Source organism: Pteronotus mesoamericanus, unplaced genomic scaffold (assembly GCF_021234165.1).
Source record: "Pteronotus mesoamericanus isolate MK-2021 breed Mesoamerican mustached bat unplaced genomic scaffold, CSHL_Meso_final scaffold_118, whole genome shotgun sequence".
Lineage (NCBI taxonomy): Eukaryota > Metazoa > Chordata > Mammalia > Chiroptera > Mormoopidae > Pteronotus > Pteronotus mesoamericanus.
Genome location: NW_026555301.1, coordinates 2,111,226 through 2,125,306, shown reverse-complemented (window position 1 = coordinate 2,125,306; position 14,081 = coordinate 2,111,226). Strand labels below are relative to the sequence as shown.

General features: G+C 39.9%; 2 protein-coding genes across 2 annotated transcripts in view; both read left to right on the top strand.

The window, feature by feature from the left end:
* NINL (ninein like) overlaps positions 1-14,081 on the top strand; it is a 216,209-nt gene that overhangs the window by 95,367 nt on the left and 106,761 nt on the right. The gene's annotated exons all lie outside the window — the stretch shown is intronic.
* On the top strand, positions 2,349-3,366 carry LOC129081792 (L-lactate dehydrogenase A chain-like). Its single transcript, XM_054587461.1, is given in 2 exon segments — positions 2,349-3,173; positions 3,175-3,366. Coding segments are annotated over 2 exon segments (999 nt in total). The 5' UTR covers positions 2,349-2,366.

Sequence of the window (14,081 nt, the reverse complement as noted above, 5' to 3'; positions counted from 1 at the left end):
AAGTGATTTGGAGATGACAGAGATGGAATACTAAAAGTGAAGAAAGAGAACCAGGCTAAGACAGGGCAAAGTTAAAATTTGAGATGAAAGGAAAAAGGAGGAAAAAAAGGAAGAGGAAGTGTAGGATGAAAGAGGAAAAACAGGCTAAGACTGGACAAAACAGAAATTTGAGATAAAAAGTGTAGGAGAGAGGAACGGTAAAATTTGAGATTTGAAATATAAAATTAGTGAAGATCTAGAGATAAAATTGAAAAACATGGAACAACAACTACCATACTCACAACCAACAAGCAAAGAGTGCTAAAGGTGGACAGAGAACATGGGTATTTTCTGAGTGGTTAAAAGAATGTGAGATGAGAGGAGGCAAGATAGTGTAGGAGTGAATGGAAGTCACATTAACCTCCTCCCAGGACCAATCTAGAATTACAACTAAATTGTGAAGAAATCACCTGGGGCAAACAACTGAACAGTAGTGAGAGAGGAGCCTTTTGACCTTGGACAGATAGAATAATCAGCTTTAGCACAACCTGACTGGGAAGAAGTATGGTAGAGATTCAAGAAGGTGGGCTAGGCACGCATGGGCAGCAACGACAGAGGTTAAGCTAAATGACCAGTTGGATCACCATTAGAAAAGTGGGGTCTAAACATGGTTTAAACTGCGATCTCCAGCCTCTAGCACTGGAACCCAAAAATACACAGATAACAGTCAGTAGCAAAGAGCGGCAGGGTTGCTCTCTGCCAGAGATGGGTGGCTGGAGATGCAAAGAGCCATTTAAAGGGCCAACACATAAATATTTGCAGCCACTTACCCTAGGCTCCGGGGGCAGAGTGGACTGGAACCACCCGAGGAGAGACTGGGGAAGGAGGCTTTGGGGAGAGAACTGAGGAAATGGCAGGTGGGATCCTGGTGCTGAATCATCCCACATACAGCAGCAGCCTTCTTGCTCAGGCAGACAACTCCCCTGAGCAGAAGCAGCATGAGAGGAAACAATAGCCCCACCCCCTCGAGGACTCTGCCCTGGCCCTGTGGTGCTTAAGCCTCACTGCTGAGTACAGAGTGCAGACACAGATAGTAAATCCCTGGCTAAAGGAGGTGCAGAGTGGTCAGGAGACACTTGAAGAGACTGGAAACTGAGGCTTTGGGGAGTGAATAGAGACAGTAGCTGGTGGGATTCCGATGCTGACTCCTCCCCCATATAGCAGCAGCCATCTGGCTCAAGCAGACCATTCCCCTGAGCAGCAGCAGCATGAGAGGACACAATAACACCACCCCCAGGAGGGACTCTGCTCCACCCTGTGGTGCCTAAGCCTGACTGCTAAGTGCAGAGTGGCTAGATTAACAGCTGAAGGAGACAGCCATAGACAGTAGATCCCTGGAAGTTTTGAATAGTCTGCCTATGGTCACACAGAGTCAACATCTGACATCATCAGAGGCAGATCCAGAAAGAAAAAACAGCAGTAAATACTAGAGACTTCTGAGACAAAATCCACTTGTGGTCTTCTCCATGATTTGCAATATTTTGTTTACTACATAGCTTTTTAATGTCCTTTTGGATCCATCAGGTTTGTGCCCATAAGTCATTAGATTTTATACTAATAGTTTATTTCTCTCTTTTCTTATAACAGCCTTAATTGTTTTGCAGCCTTATTAATACTGGTTCATTTGCTGTTGATAGTGGGATTACAGGGGAGGGCTATTTTTATGGATGTGGGTTGTTTCCTGGGCTTTGTGGTTTTGTTCTGGCAATACGTGCACAATAATACACAAGACACGGTGGACTAAGTGACCCTCAGTCAACCAGCTGGAGGGTAGGACCCATCAAAGAATGATCAAACAACAATCAAAACTGAATTGCTTCCAGAGAGCCAACATAAATGGCACAAAAAGCGTCCAAAGAGCAGCAGGTTCAGGAGATCAAGGAGACGACACCACTGAATCTCACAGGTCTCCTACCATAGAAGTTCATACCACAAAGTCAGGAACTCAAGACAGATCAATTTAAGAAGCAGAAGCAAAAAAAGAAGAGTCTCACCAATAATTGCAAAACAAAGAAACAGTCCCCAACTGAAGGGAAAGGAGGAATCCCCAGAAAGAAGTAAAGGAAATAGAGATAAAGAAACTATCAGAAATTGATTTCAAAATAATGGTTCTAAGGAATCTCAATGAGCTCAGAGAGAATTACTAAAAACTACAGGGAAACTACAAGGAACTTACTGCAAACCATATTAGCATGAAAAAGGACTTGGGAATTATCAGTAAGAGTAAGAGGACTGGAGCTGCTGCCACCAAGTCCAGATCCAGTGCCATGCACCACTGAGGCCCCTTCCACCATGCACACCTGATTCCTTTTGGTTCTAAGTCCAATATGGCAGCTCTCAAGAATCAGCTGATTGTGAATCTCCTAAAGGAAGAACAAATCTCCCAGAATAAGATTTCAGTAATAGGGTTTGATGCTGTTGGCATGGCCTGTGCTATCAGTATCTTAATGAAGGACTTGGCAGATGAACTCGCTTTTGTCGATGTCATGGAAGACAAATTAAAGGGAGAGATGAGGGATTTGCAACATGGCAGCCTTTTCCTTAGAACACCAAAAATTGTCTCTAGGAAAGACTATAATGTGACGGCAAACTCCAAGCTGGTTATTGGCACAGCTGGGACATGTCAACAAGAGGGAGAAAGCCATTTTAATTTGGTCCAGCATAACATGAACATCTTTAAATTCATCATTCCTAATGTTGTAAAATACAGTCTCAACTGCAAATTGCTTATTGTTCCCAGTCCAGTGGATGTCTTGATCTACGTGGCTCAGAAGATAAGTGGCTTTCCCAAAAACCATGTTATTGGAAGTGGTTGCAACCTAGATTCAACCTGGTTTTGTTACCTAATGGGGGAAAGGCTGGGAGTTCACCCATTAAGCTATCATGGCTGGGTCTTTGGGGAGCGTGGAGACTCGAGTGTGCCTGTGTGGAGTGGGGTGAATGTTGCCAGTGTCTCCCTAAAGACTCTGCACCCTGATTTGGGCACTGATGCAGATAAGGAACAGTGGAAAGAAGTTCACAAACAGGTGGTTGACCGTTCTTACGAGGTGATCAAACTGAAAGGCTACACATCCCAGGCCATTGGACTATCTGTGGCAGATTTAGCAGAAAGTATGATGAAGAATCTTAGGCTGGGTGCATCCAATTTCCACCATGATCAAGGGTCTCTGTGGAATAAAAGAAGATGTCTTCCTTAGTGTTCCTTGCATCTTAGGACAGAATGGAATCTCAGATGTTGTGAAGGTGACTCTGACACCTGAGGAAGAGGCCCGTTTGAAGAAGAGTGCAGATGCACTTTGGGGGATCCAGAAGGAGCTGCAGTTTTAAAGTCTCCTAATGTACCACTTCATTATCTAGGCTACAAGAGGATTTTAGTTGGAGGTGGTGCATATTGTCTCTTTTATCTGATCTATCACTAAAAACATCAATTTCCTAAAGACAGAAATAGTAATGGTTCATAAAACCCTGCATCTCTATCCTGATGCTGGATGCTACTTACCTTGTGTGATCCTAAACTGGTTAGTGTGAAACAGTTTCACCTCCTCAAAGGCACCACCTGCCAATGTTGCACATACTACAGTTGCCCTTCAAACTAGATTTGTGTTCACTATGTGTTATATAACTTGTGGTTCCTTTACCCAGTGTGCCTAGTCCAACTTCTTTCTGTCCAATCACATCCTGGGATCCAATATATAAATCCACTGTTGTATGTCTTCTGCATAACTGTTCTTAAGGATCTTACTTTGTGTACTCTATGAATCAAATAGTATACATTGCCATATAATGTAAAAAGATTATATAAATAATTTTTTTATTTATATAGTTGGCTACATATAAATAACGCATCCAACTATCCAAGTGTCATACCAACTAAAACACCAAATAAACCTTGAACAGTGGGAAAAAAAGAGTAAGAGGAAATGAAGAATACAAGTTCAGAATTGAAGAACGCAGTAGGAGGAATCAAAACCAGGCTCAGTGAAGAAGAGGGTTGAATTAGTGAGCTGGAGGAGAAGTTAGGAAAACTCCCAGAAAGAGCTAGAAAATGAAAAACGACTCAAAAAGAATGAAGAGGCACTTTTTTCTTTATCTTAAAGCATCCCTTTAGCATATCTTGCAGTGCTACTTTGGTGGAGGTGTATTCTTTTAGCCTTCTTTTGTCTCTGAAACTCCTTATTTCACCTTGCATTTTAATTGAGAGCCTTGCTGGATAGAGCAGTCTTGGTTGCAGGCCTTTGCTTTTTATTACTTGGAGTATTTCTCACCATTCCTTTCTGGCTGGTAGTGTTTCTGTTGAGAAGTCTGCTGCTAGCCTGACACATAAAAAAAATGACAAAATCACATAATCATATCAATATATGGGGGAAAAGCATTTGATAAGGTACATCATCCATTTACGATAAAAACACTTAGCAAAGTGGGCCAGAGGGAGCATACCTCCACATAATAAAGGCCATAATATGAGAAACCTACAGCCAACATCATACTCAGTTTGCAACAACTCAAAGCTTTTCCACTAGGACCAGGAATAAGACAAGGTTGTCCACTTTCATCACTTCTATTCAGTATAGTATTGGAAGTCCTAGTCACAGAAATCAGACTTTCATTGTTTGCAGATGACATGATTGTGCACATAGAAAACCCCATACATTCCATAAAAATATTACTCAATCTAATAAGTGAATTTGGCAAAACAGAAGGAAATAAAGTCAATATTCAGAAATTGAAGGCATTTTTTGTACACTGACAAGGAATTTCAGAAACACAAATCAGGAAAAAAATCCAGTTTGCTACTATAGCATCAATAAAAATAAAGGACCTAGGAATTAACTTAACCAAGGAGGTAGATGGCCTGTACTCAGAAAACTACACAACACTGAAACGAGAAATTAAGGAAGACAGAAATAAATGGAAGCATATACTGTGTTCCTGAATTTGAAGAATTAACATCATCAAAATGTCCATACTATCCAAAGCAATTTATAGATTCAATGCAATTCCTGTTAAAGTACCAATGATGTATTTCACAGATATAGAACAAACATCTAAAAAATTTATATGGAAACATTAATGACCCTGAATAGCCACAGCAATTTTGAGAAAGAAGAACAAAATAGTGAGGATCACAGTACCTGATGTTAAACTATATTGCAAAGCCACTAAATCAAAGCAGTCTGGTTCTGGCATAAGAACAGACACATAGATCAATGGAACAGAATAGAGAGACCAGCAATAAACCCATGTGTCTATAGTCAATTAATATTTGACAAAGGGAGCCGAAGAATAAAATGGAGTAAAAACAGCCTCTTCAACAAATGGTGTTGGGAGAGCTGGATAGCTACATTTAAAAAAATGAAATTCGACCACCAACTTACACCATACACCAAAGTAAACTCAGAATGGATAAAACACTTAAATATAAGTCGTCACACCCTGAAAGTCCTAGAAGAGAACATAGGAGGAAACTGTCACATATTCCTTGCAGCAATATTTTCACCAATAAGTCCCCTAGAGGAAGGGATATAATAGAAAGAATAAACAAATGTGACTTCATCAAAATAAGAAGCTTCTGCATGTCTAAAGAAAACGTCAGCAAAATGAAAAGGGAACCAACTGTATGGGGAAATATATTTGCCAATGATACCTCGGAAAAGGGTTTGGGCTCCAAAATATATAAAGAACTTACACGACTCCATTCCAGGAAGATGAACAATCCAATCAAATAATGAGCAAAGGACCTGAACACACACTTCTCCAAGGAGGACATACAGAGGGCCTGGAAACATTTGAAAAGATGCTCAGCATCACTTGCCATCAGAGAAATGCAAATTAAAACCACTATGAAATACCAGTTCACACTTGTCAGAATTGCCATCATATACAAATCAACAAACAACGGGTGCTGGTGAGGTTTTGGAGAAAAGGTACCCTAGTACACTGTTGGTGGGGACACAGACTGGTACAGCCACTGTGGAAAACAATTTGGAATTTCCTCAAAAAGCTAAAAATGTAACTGCCTTTTGACCCAGTGATTCTGCTGCTGGGATTATACCCTAAGAATCCTAGAACATCAATTCAGAAGTGCAGAAGCACTCCAATGTTCATAGCATCACGATTTACAATAGCTAGGTGCTGGAAGCAACCTAAGTGCCTGTCAGTAAATGAGTGGAACAAAAAACTGCAGTACATTTACACGATGAAATAGTATGCAGCAGAAAGAAAGAAAGAGCAACTATCCTTCACAACAGCATTGATGGAACTTGAGGTAGGCAGATAGTGGAAGACAAATACCATATGATCTCACCTATAAGTGGACCCTAAGGAACAATAGAAACAAGGTAGAAAAATATAACCAGCAGTATTGAAAGAAAAAACAAATGCAACAGTAACGTGAGGGAAGGAGGGAGTGGGGTAAGGGGGAATGGAAGAGGAGAGTCCAGTCAAGGAATGTGTAGAAAGGCCCCATGGACAAGGCCGCAGTGGGGAAGAATTGAGGGTGTGAGGTCAGGGTGGGTGGGGCGGGGGAAAGTGGTACGGTGAAAATGGAGACAAATGTATTTGAAGAACAGAAAAAATAAAGAATAAATAAAAAGAATGTGAGATGACCATGGACAAGAAAATTGTTTTTGAAAGTGTGGATGGGGGAGAAATAGTATGTGTGAAATGGAAACTAGTTGTAGCAAGGGAGAAAACAAAATTTCAGATGAAAATAGTAAGAGAAAAGAAGATAAAAATAAAAGAGAAGGGATGGGCAAAGTATCATGATTGAAATAAACTATAGTCTAAAAAATAGTGACTTATTATGCACAAACTTGAAGGACAAGTAATGAATGTCAAAAAGCTATATGGGAAGGAGAGTATCGCAAATCATGGAGAAGACAATGGTGGATTACATCTTAGAAGCGTGTAGTATTTACTATTGTTTTTTTTTTTTTTTTTCTGGATCCACCTGTGATGTCAGATAGTGACTCCTTCCAACCTTAGGCAGCCTGTTCGAGACTTCCAGGGATCTTCTGTCTGTGGTTGACTCCTTCAGCTGTTAATGTAGTCACTCTGCATTCAGCAGTCAGGCTTAAGTGCCACAGGGTGGGGCAGAATCCCCCTGGGGTTGGGCTGTTATTTCCCCTCAGGCTGCTGCCACTCAGAGGGGTATGGTCTGCCTCAGCAAGATGGCTGCTGCTATATGGGCGATGACTCAGCGTGGATCCCAACAGCTGCTATCTCAGTTCTCTCCCCATAGCCTCCATCCTCAGTATGTCCTCAAGTGTCTCTAGTCCACTCTCCCCCACCCCTTTATTGGAGCCCAGGGTAAGTGGCTACAAATGAAAATTTATGCATTGGCCATTTAAATGGCCCTTTGCATCTCAAGACGTCAGTCTCTGGCAGAGAGCAACCCTGCCGTTCTTCACAGGTGGATGTTATCTCTGTAGTTTTCATGCTCTGGTGCTCTAGGCTGGGGGTCCCACCTTAGGGTTTAGACCCCACACTTCTCAGGGGGATCCAACTGGCCACTTACTATCCCTCTGGCATTTCAGCTGTTGCTTATGGGCGCCCCACCAGCCCTCCCCCATCTCCATCGCACTCCATACCAGTCATGTTGTGCTGAAGCTGATTAATCTATCTTTATGTGGTTATAAGGCTTCTCTCTCACTATTGTTCAGTTGTTTGTTCTAGGTGATTTCTCCACAATTAGGTTGTAATTCCAGATTGGTCCTGGGAGGAGGTTTAGTGTAACTTCCACTTACTCCTCCACCATCTTGGATCATCCTAACTCTGTTTGTTGATCTATTGATGACAGCCATTCTGTCAGATGTAGAAGTCATATTTCATTGCAGTTTGAATTTTGCATTTCTGTGATGATGAATGTCATTGAGGATCTTTTGACCATCTGTATGTACTCTTTGGAGAAGTTTCTATTCAGGTCCTTTGCCCACTTTTAAAAATTGCATTGTTTGCTTTATTCAGTGTTGAGTTTTGTACATTCTTTATACATTTTGGGTATCAATACATGATTATATGTATCACTGGTAAATATGTTCTCCCATTCAGTGGGTTGTTTTCTCAGTTTGCTGTGGAAAATTTTTTTTTATGTTTTCCCGTTTGTTTGTGTTTGGTTTTCCTTGCCTGAGATATATCAGAAAAAATATAACTGTGAGAAATGTCTGAGATTTTACTGTCTATGTTTTCTTTTAGGATATTTATGGTTTCAAATCTAAGATTTAATTATTTAATCCATTTTGAGTTTATTCTTGTATATAGTGTAAGAAGATTGTTTAGTTTAATTTTTCTGCATTTATCTGTCTAATTTTCCCAACACAATTTTTGAATAGGTTGTTTTTACCCCATTGTATGTTCTTGCTTCCTTTGTCAAATACTAAGTGATCATAACAGCACGGGACTATTTCTAGGCTCTCTATTTCATTCCATTGATCTCTTTCTATTTTTGTGCCAGTACCATGGTGCTTTAATTACTATAGCATTGTAAATAGTTTCAGATCAACTTGCATGATTCCTCCAACTTTGCTCTTCTTTCTCAAGATTGCTTTGGTATATAGGGTATTTTGTGGTTCCATATAAATTTTTGGAATGTTTGTTCTAGTTCTGTGAAGTACACTCTTGGTATCCTGATAGATAGGAATTGTGCTGGATCTATAGCTTGCCTGGGTAGTATGGACATTTTAATGAAGTTAATTCTTCCTATGTGTTTGATTCCACTTATATGTATCTTCTTCCATTTTTGTCTTCAGTGACTTTAAATTACCAAGTAAATGTATTTTTGATAAAATTGTAAATGGGATTTTTTTCTTCTTTCTTGTTTTATTTACACCTGAGGACATGCCCATTGACATTAGAGAGAGGGGAAAGAAGGGAGAGAGAATGAGAGAAAAATCTATGTGACAGAGAAAGATCAATCAGCTGCTCCTTGCATGCACACCAGCTTAGAACTGAACTTGAAATCTATACATGTGCACCACCTGGAATCAATTCTATGACCCTTCAGTTTACAAGACAATGCTCCAACAAACCAAGGACACCTGCAGGGTAATGGGATTGTTTTCTTAGTTTTCCTTTTTGATAGTTTATTATTGGTGTATAGAAGTGCAACTGACTTCTGGCCAAGATGGAATTGTAGATAGTTATGTTTTACTTCCTTGCACAACCAAAAGAAGGACAACAGCGAATTTAAAAACACAAACAACCAGAACTGCCAAAAAATCTAACTGTATGGAAGTCTGACAACCAAAGATTTAAAGAAGAAATATTTACCCAGACTGGTATGAGGGGCAGAGGTGGGCAGCTAGAGTGGAGAAGACCCATGCAAGGCGGCAGCTGATAGAATGGGACAGCTAGTACTGTCCCACAATCGCAAGTGGATACATTGTGGGGAACAACTCAGGAGAGAGACAGAGTGCGCAGCCGAGTGTTCCACCCAAACCTCTGGCTGAAAAACCTTTAGGTGTTGCAGCAGTGGGAGAAACTCCCAGTATCACAGAACAGTCCATCAGAGGGATTCATTGGGATCCTAGAACCTACAAAAACGCACACAACACACCCAGGAACTAGCACCTCAGGGGCCCAAATTGCTTGTGGGAAGCCAGGGAAGTGACTGAAAGTGGGGCAAAAGCTGAGCAAGCAGCCTTGTTCCCTCTCTGACTGCTCACCTACACATAGCGTCACAACATAGCAAAGTGGGTTGCCCTACCCTGGCAAACACCTAAAGCTCCACACCTTACAACATAACAGGTGCACCAAGAAAAAGAAATATGGCCCAAATGAAAGAGCAGATCAAAAGTCCAGATAAAGATCAAGGTGATGAGAAGGTAGACAACCTATCAGATGCAGAATTCAAAACACTGGTAATCAGGATACTTACAAAAATTATTGAGTGTGATCACAGAGGAAGAACTGAAGGCTATGCAAAGTGAAATAAAGAAAAATATACAGGGAACCAACAGCAAAGGCGAAGAAACCAGGACCAAAATCAATGATTTGGAACAAAAGGAAGAAATAAACATTCAACTGGAACAGAATGAAAAAACAAGAATTCAAAAAAAAAAAATGAGGAGAGGCTTAGGAACCTCTGGGACAACTTTAAAGATTACAACATCTGAATCATAGGGGTGCTAGATGGAGAAGAGGAAGAACAAGAAATTGAAAACTTATTTTAAAAAATAATGAACAATCCTTCCGGCCAAGATGTATGTGTACATTTTTCCTCACAAACCAAAAGAAAGACAACAACAAATTTAAAAACAAAACAAAACAAAAAACCCAGCACTGCCAGAAAATCAAACTGTGTGGAAGTAGGACGACCAAGCAGTTAAAGAAGAAACATGTATCCAGACTGTTAGGAGGGGTGGAGACTGGCAGCTAGGACAGAGAGGATGAAAGGCAAGATTGGCAGCTGGTGGACTAGGTGGTCCCACATTTGCATGTGGATAAACCGGGTTGAACAACTGGGGAACTAGACAGACTGTGCAAGCCAGGGTTCCAGCATGGGAAAAGAAAGCCTCAAAACCTCTGGTTGTAAAAACCTGTGGGGGCTGTGGTGGCAGGAGACACTCCTAGCCTCACAGGAGGGCTCATTGGAGATACCCACAGGGTTCCAGAACATACACAAACACACCCATCCAGGAATTAGCACCAGAAGGACCTAATTTGCTTGTGGATAGTGTATGAAGTGCCTGAAAGCAGGGCGAGAGCCACACAAGTGGCATAGTTCCCTCTGTGCCCCATCCCACACATACAGTGCCACAGCACAGCAAAGTGGGTTGCCCTGCCCCTTACAACTGAACAGGTGTGCCAAGACAAAGAAATATGGTCCAAGTAAAAGAACAGATCAAAACTCCAGAAAAAAGACAACTAAGCGATAGAGATAACCAACCTATCATATGCAGAGTTCAAAACACTGGTCATCTGGGTGCTCACATAAATAGTTCACTATGGTCACAAAATGAAGGAAAACGTGAAGGCTATCCAAAGTGAAATAAAGAAAAATATACAGGTAACTAACAATGAAGAAAAGGAAACCTAGACTCAAATCAACGATTCAGAGCAGAAGGAAGAAATAAACATACAACCAGAACAGAATGAAGAAACAAGAATTCTGAGGAAAAGCTTAGGAAACTCTGAAACAACTTTAAACATTCCAATATCCGAATCATAGGGATGCCAGAAGGAGAGGAAGGAGGATAAGAAATTGAAAACTTATTGGAAAAAAATAATGAAAGTAAACTTCCCCAATTTAGCAAAGGAAGTAGACATCCAGGATGTCCAGAAAGCTCAGAGAGTCCCAAAGAAGTTGGACCCAAGGAAGCAACAGCAAAGCACATCATAATTGCATTACCCAAGATTAAGGGTAAGGAGAGAATCCTAAAAGCCATAAGAGAGACAGTTACCTGCAAAGGAGTTCCCATAAGACTATCAGCTGATTTCTCAGAAGAAACCTTACAGGCAAAAAGGGGCTGGAAAGAAGTATTCAAAGTCCTGAAAGGCAAGGACCTACATACAAGATTACTCTCTTCAGCCAAGCTATCATTTAAAATGTAAGGGAAGATAAAGTGCTTCCCAAACAAGGTCAAGTTAAAGGAGTTCATCATCACCAAGCCCTTATTACATGAAGTATTAAAGAGACTTATCTAAGAAAAAGAAGATTAGAATTATGAACAGTAAAATGACAAAAAATTCACAATATCAACAACTGAACCTAAAAAATTAAAAAAAAAAAAACAAACTAAGCAAACTAGAACAGGAACAGAACCACAGAGATGGAGATCACATGGAGGGTTATCAGTGGGGAGGGGTCAGGGGGAGAATGGGGAAACGATACAGGGAAAAGAATCATAATTGGTAGGTACAAAATAGAAAGGGGTAGGTTAGGAATGGTATAAGAAAATGGAGAAGCCAAGGGACTTACATGTATGACCTACGGACATGAACTGGGGACGGGGGAGTGGAATGCTGGAGGACAGGGAGCTGCTGGGTAGAGGGTGATAAAGGGAAGGAAAAAATGGTACAACTCTAACAGCATAATCAAAGTAATATACTTTAAAAAAAGAAATGCAACTGGATTCTGAATATTGGTATCCTTCCATATTTCTGCATCAATTTGTCAGTTCTAGTAGATTTTTGGTAGAATCTTTAGGTTTCTCTACATATGATATCATCTGCAAGTAATGACAGTTTTCTGTCTTCCTTTCTAATTTGGATGCCTTTTATTTCTTCTTTTTATTTGATTTCCGTAGTTAGGAATTCCAATACTATGTTGAATAGGGGTGGTGAAAGCAGACATTGTTGTTTTGTTTCCCATCTTAAGGAAAACACTTGTACTTTTTGCCCCTTGAATATAAGATTGGTTGTTGGTATGCCATATTATGGCCTTTATTACACTGAGTTATGTTCTCTCCATTTTCACTTTGCTGAGAGTGCTTATCATAAATAGATGCTAGATTTTTTATCAAGTGCTTTTCCTGCATCTATTGATATCATATTATTTTTATACCTCATTTTATGTGGTGTGTGACTTTTTATTGATTTGCAAATACCGGACCAACCTTGTGTCCCTGGAATAAATCCCATTTGATCATAGTGTATAATCTTTTTTAATGTATTGCTGGATGTGGCTTGCTAATATTTTGTTGAGGGTATGGTCAATCAGGTATATTGGCCTATAAATTTTTTTTCCTTTATACTTTCTTCAAGTAGTTTTGGAATTAGGATAATACTGGCCTTAAATAGCTCTACCAAGCAAGGCTCTCATTAAAATAGAAGGTGAAATAAGGAATTTCACAGACAAAAGAAGACTGAAAAAAATACACCTCTACCAAACCAGCCTGCAAGATATGCTAAAGGGGCTACTTTAAGAAGAGGAAGAAAAAGAGAGACAGGAACACAGGTACAAAGTGGGTAAAATGACAATGAATAAGCACCTACCAATAATAACCTTAAATGTTAAGGGATTAAATGCTCCAATCCAAAGACATAGGGTAGATGAATGGATAAGAAAGCATGACCCGCACATATGCTTCCTACAAGAGACCTACCTCAGAAAAAAAGAACTACACAGACTGAAAGTGAAGGGTTGGAAAAAAATATTCCAAACAAATGTACAGGGAAAAAAGCTGGGGTAGAAATACTTACATTAGACAAAATAGACTTCCAAACAAAGGCCATATAAAGAGATACTGAAGGACACTTCAGAATACTTAAGGGAAGACTTCATCAAGAAGACATAAACATTATAAACATAGGAGCACCCAAATATATAAGGAAAACCTTGGAGAACTTCAAGAAAGATATAGACAGCAACACAATTACAGTAGGAGATTTTAACACCCCACTGTCGACAATGGATAGGTGTTCCCCCCCCCCCAAAAAAAATAATATCAACAAGGATATTTTGGTACTGAATGGCACCCAAATCAAATGGACTTAACTGATATATATGTAGAAGCTTTCAACTCAAGCAAAATACATATTACTTCAAATTCACATGGAACATTTTCATAGATAGACCATGTGATAAGGCACAAAACAAGCCTCAACAAATTCAGAAATATTGAAATCGTATCAAGTATTTTCTTGGACCACAAGGGCCTGAAACTAGAAACCAGCCTCAAGGAAAGAAAGTCAAACTCTCAAATTATAGGAGATTGAATAGCATGCTATAAAACAATGAATGGGTCAATAAAGAGAGCAAGGTAGAAATCAAAAAGTCTCTGTAAACAATGGAAAAAGAACACATTACAGTCCAAAATATATGGGACACAGTGAAGGCAGTCCTGACAAGGGAGTTCATAGTGATAAAGACTTCTCTGAAAAATATGGAAACATTTCAAGTAAACAGCCTAATCCTACATCTACCACAACTGGAGGAACAACAATAAACAAAGCCCAGAGTGAGTAGAGGGAAGGAAATAACCAAGATCAGAGCAGAATTAAATGGAATAGAGACTAAAAGAACAATCCAAAAGGTCAATAAATCCAGGAGCTGGTTCTTAGAAATGATAAACAATATCGACAAGCCTTTAAGCAGACTCATC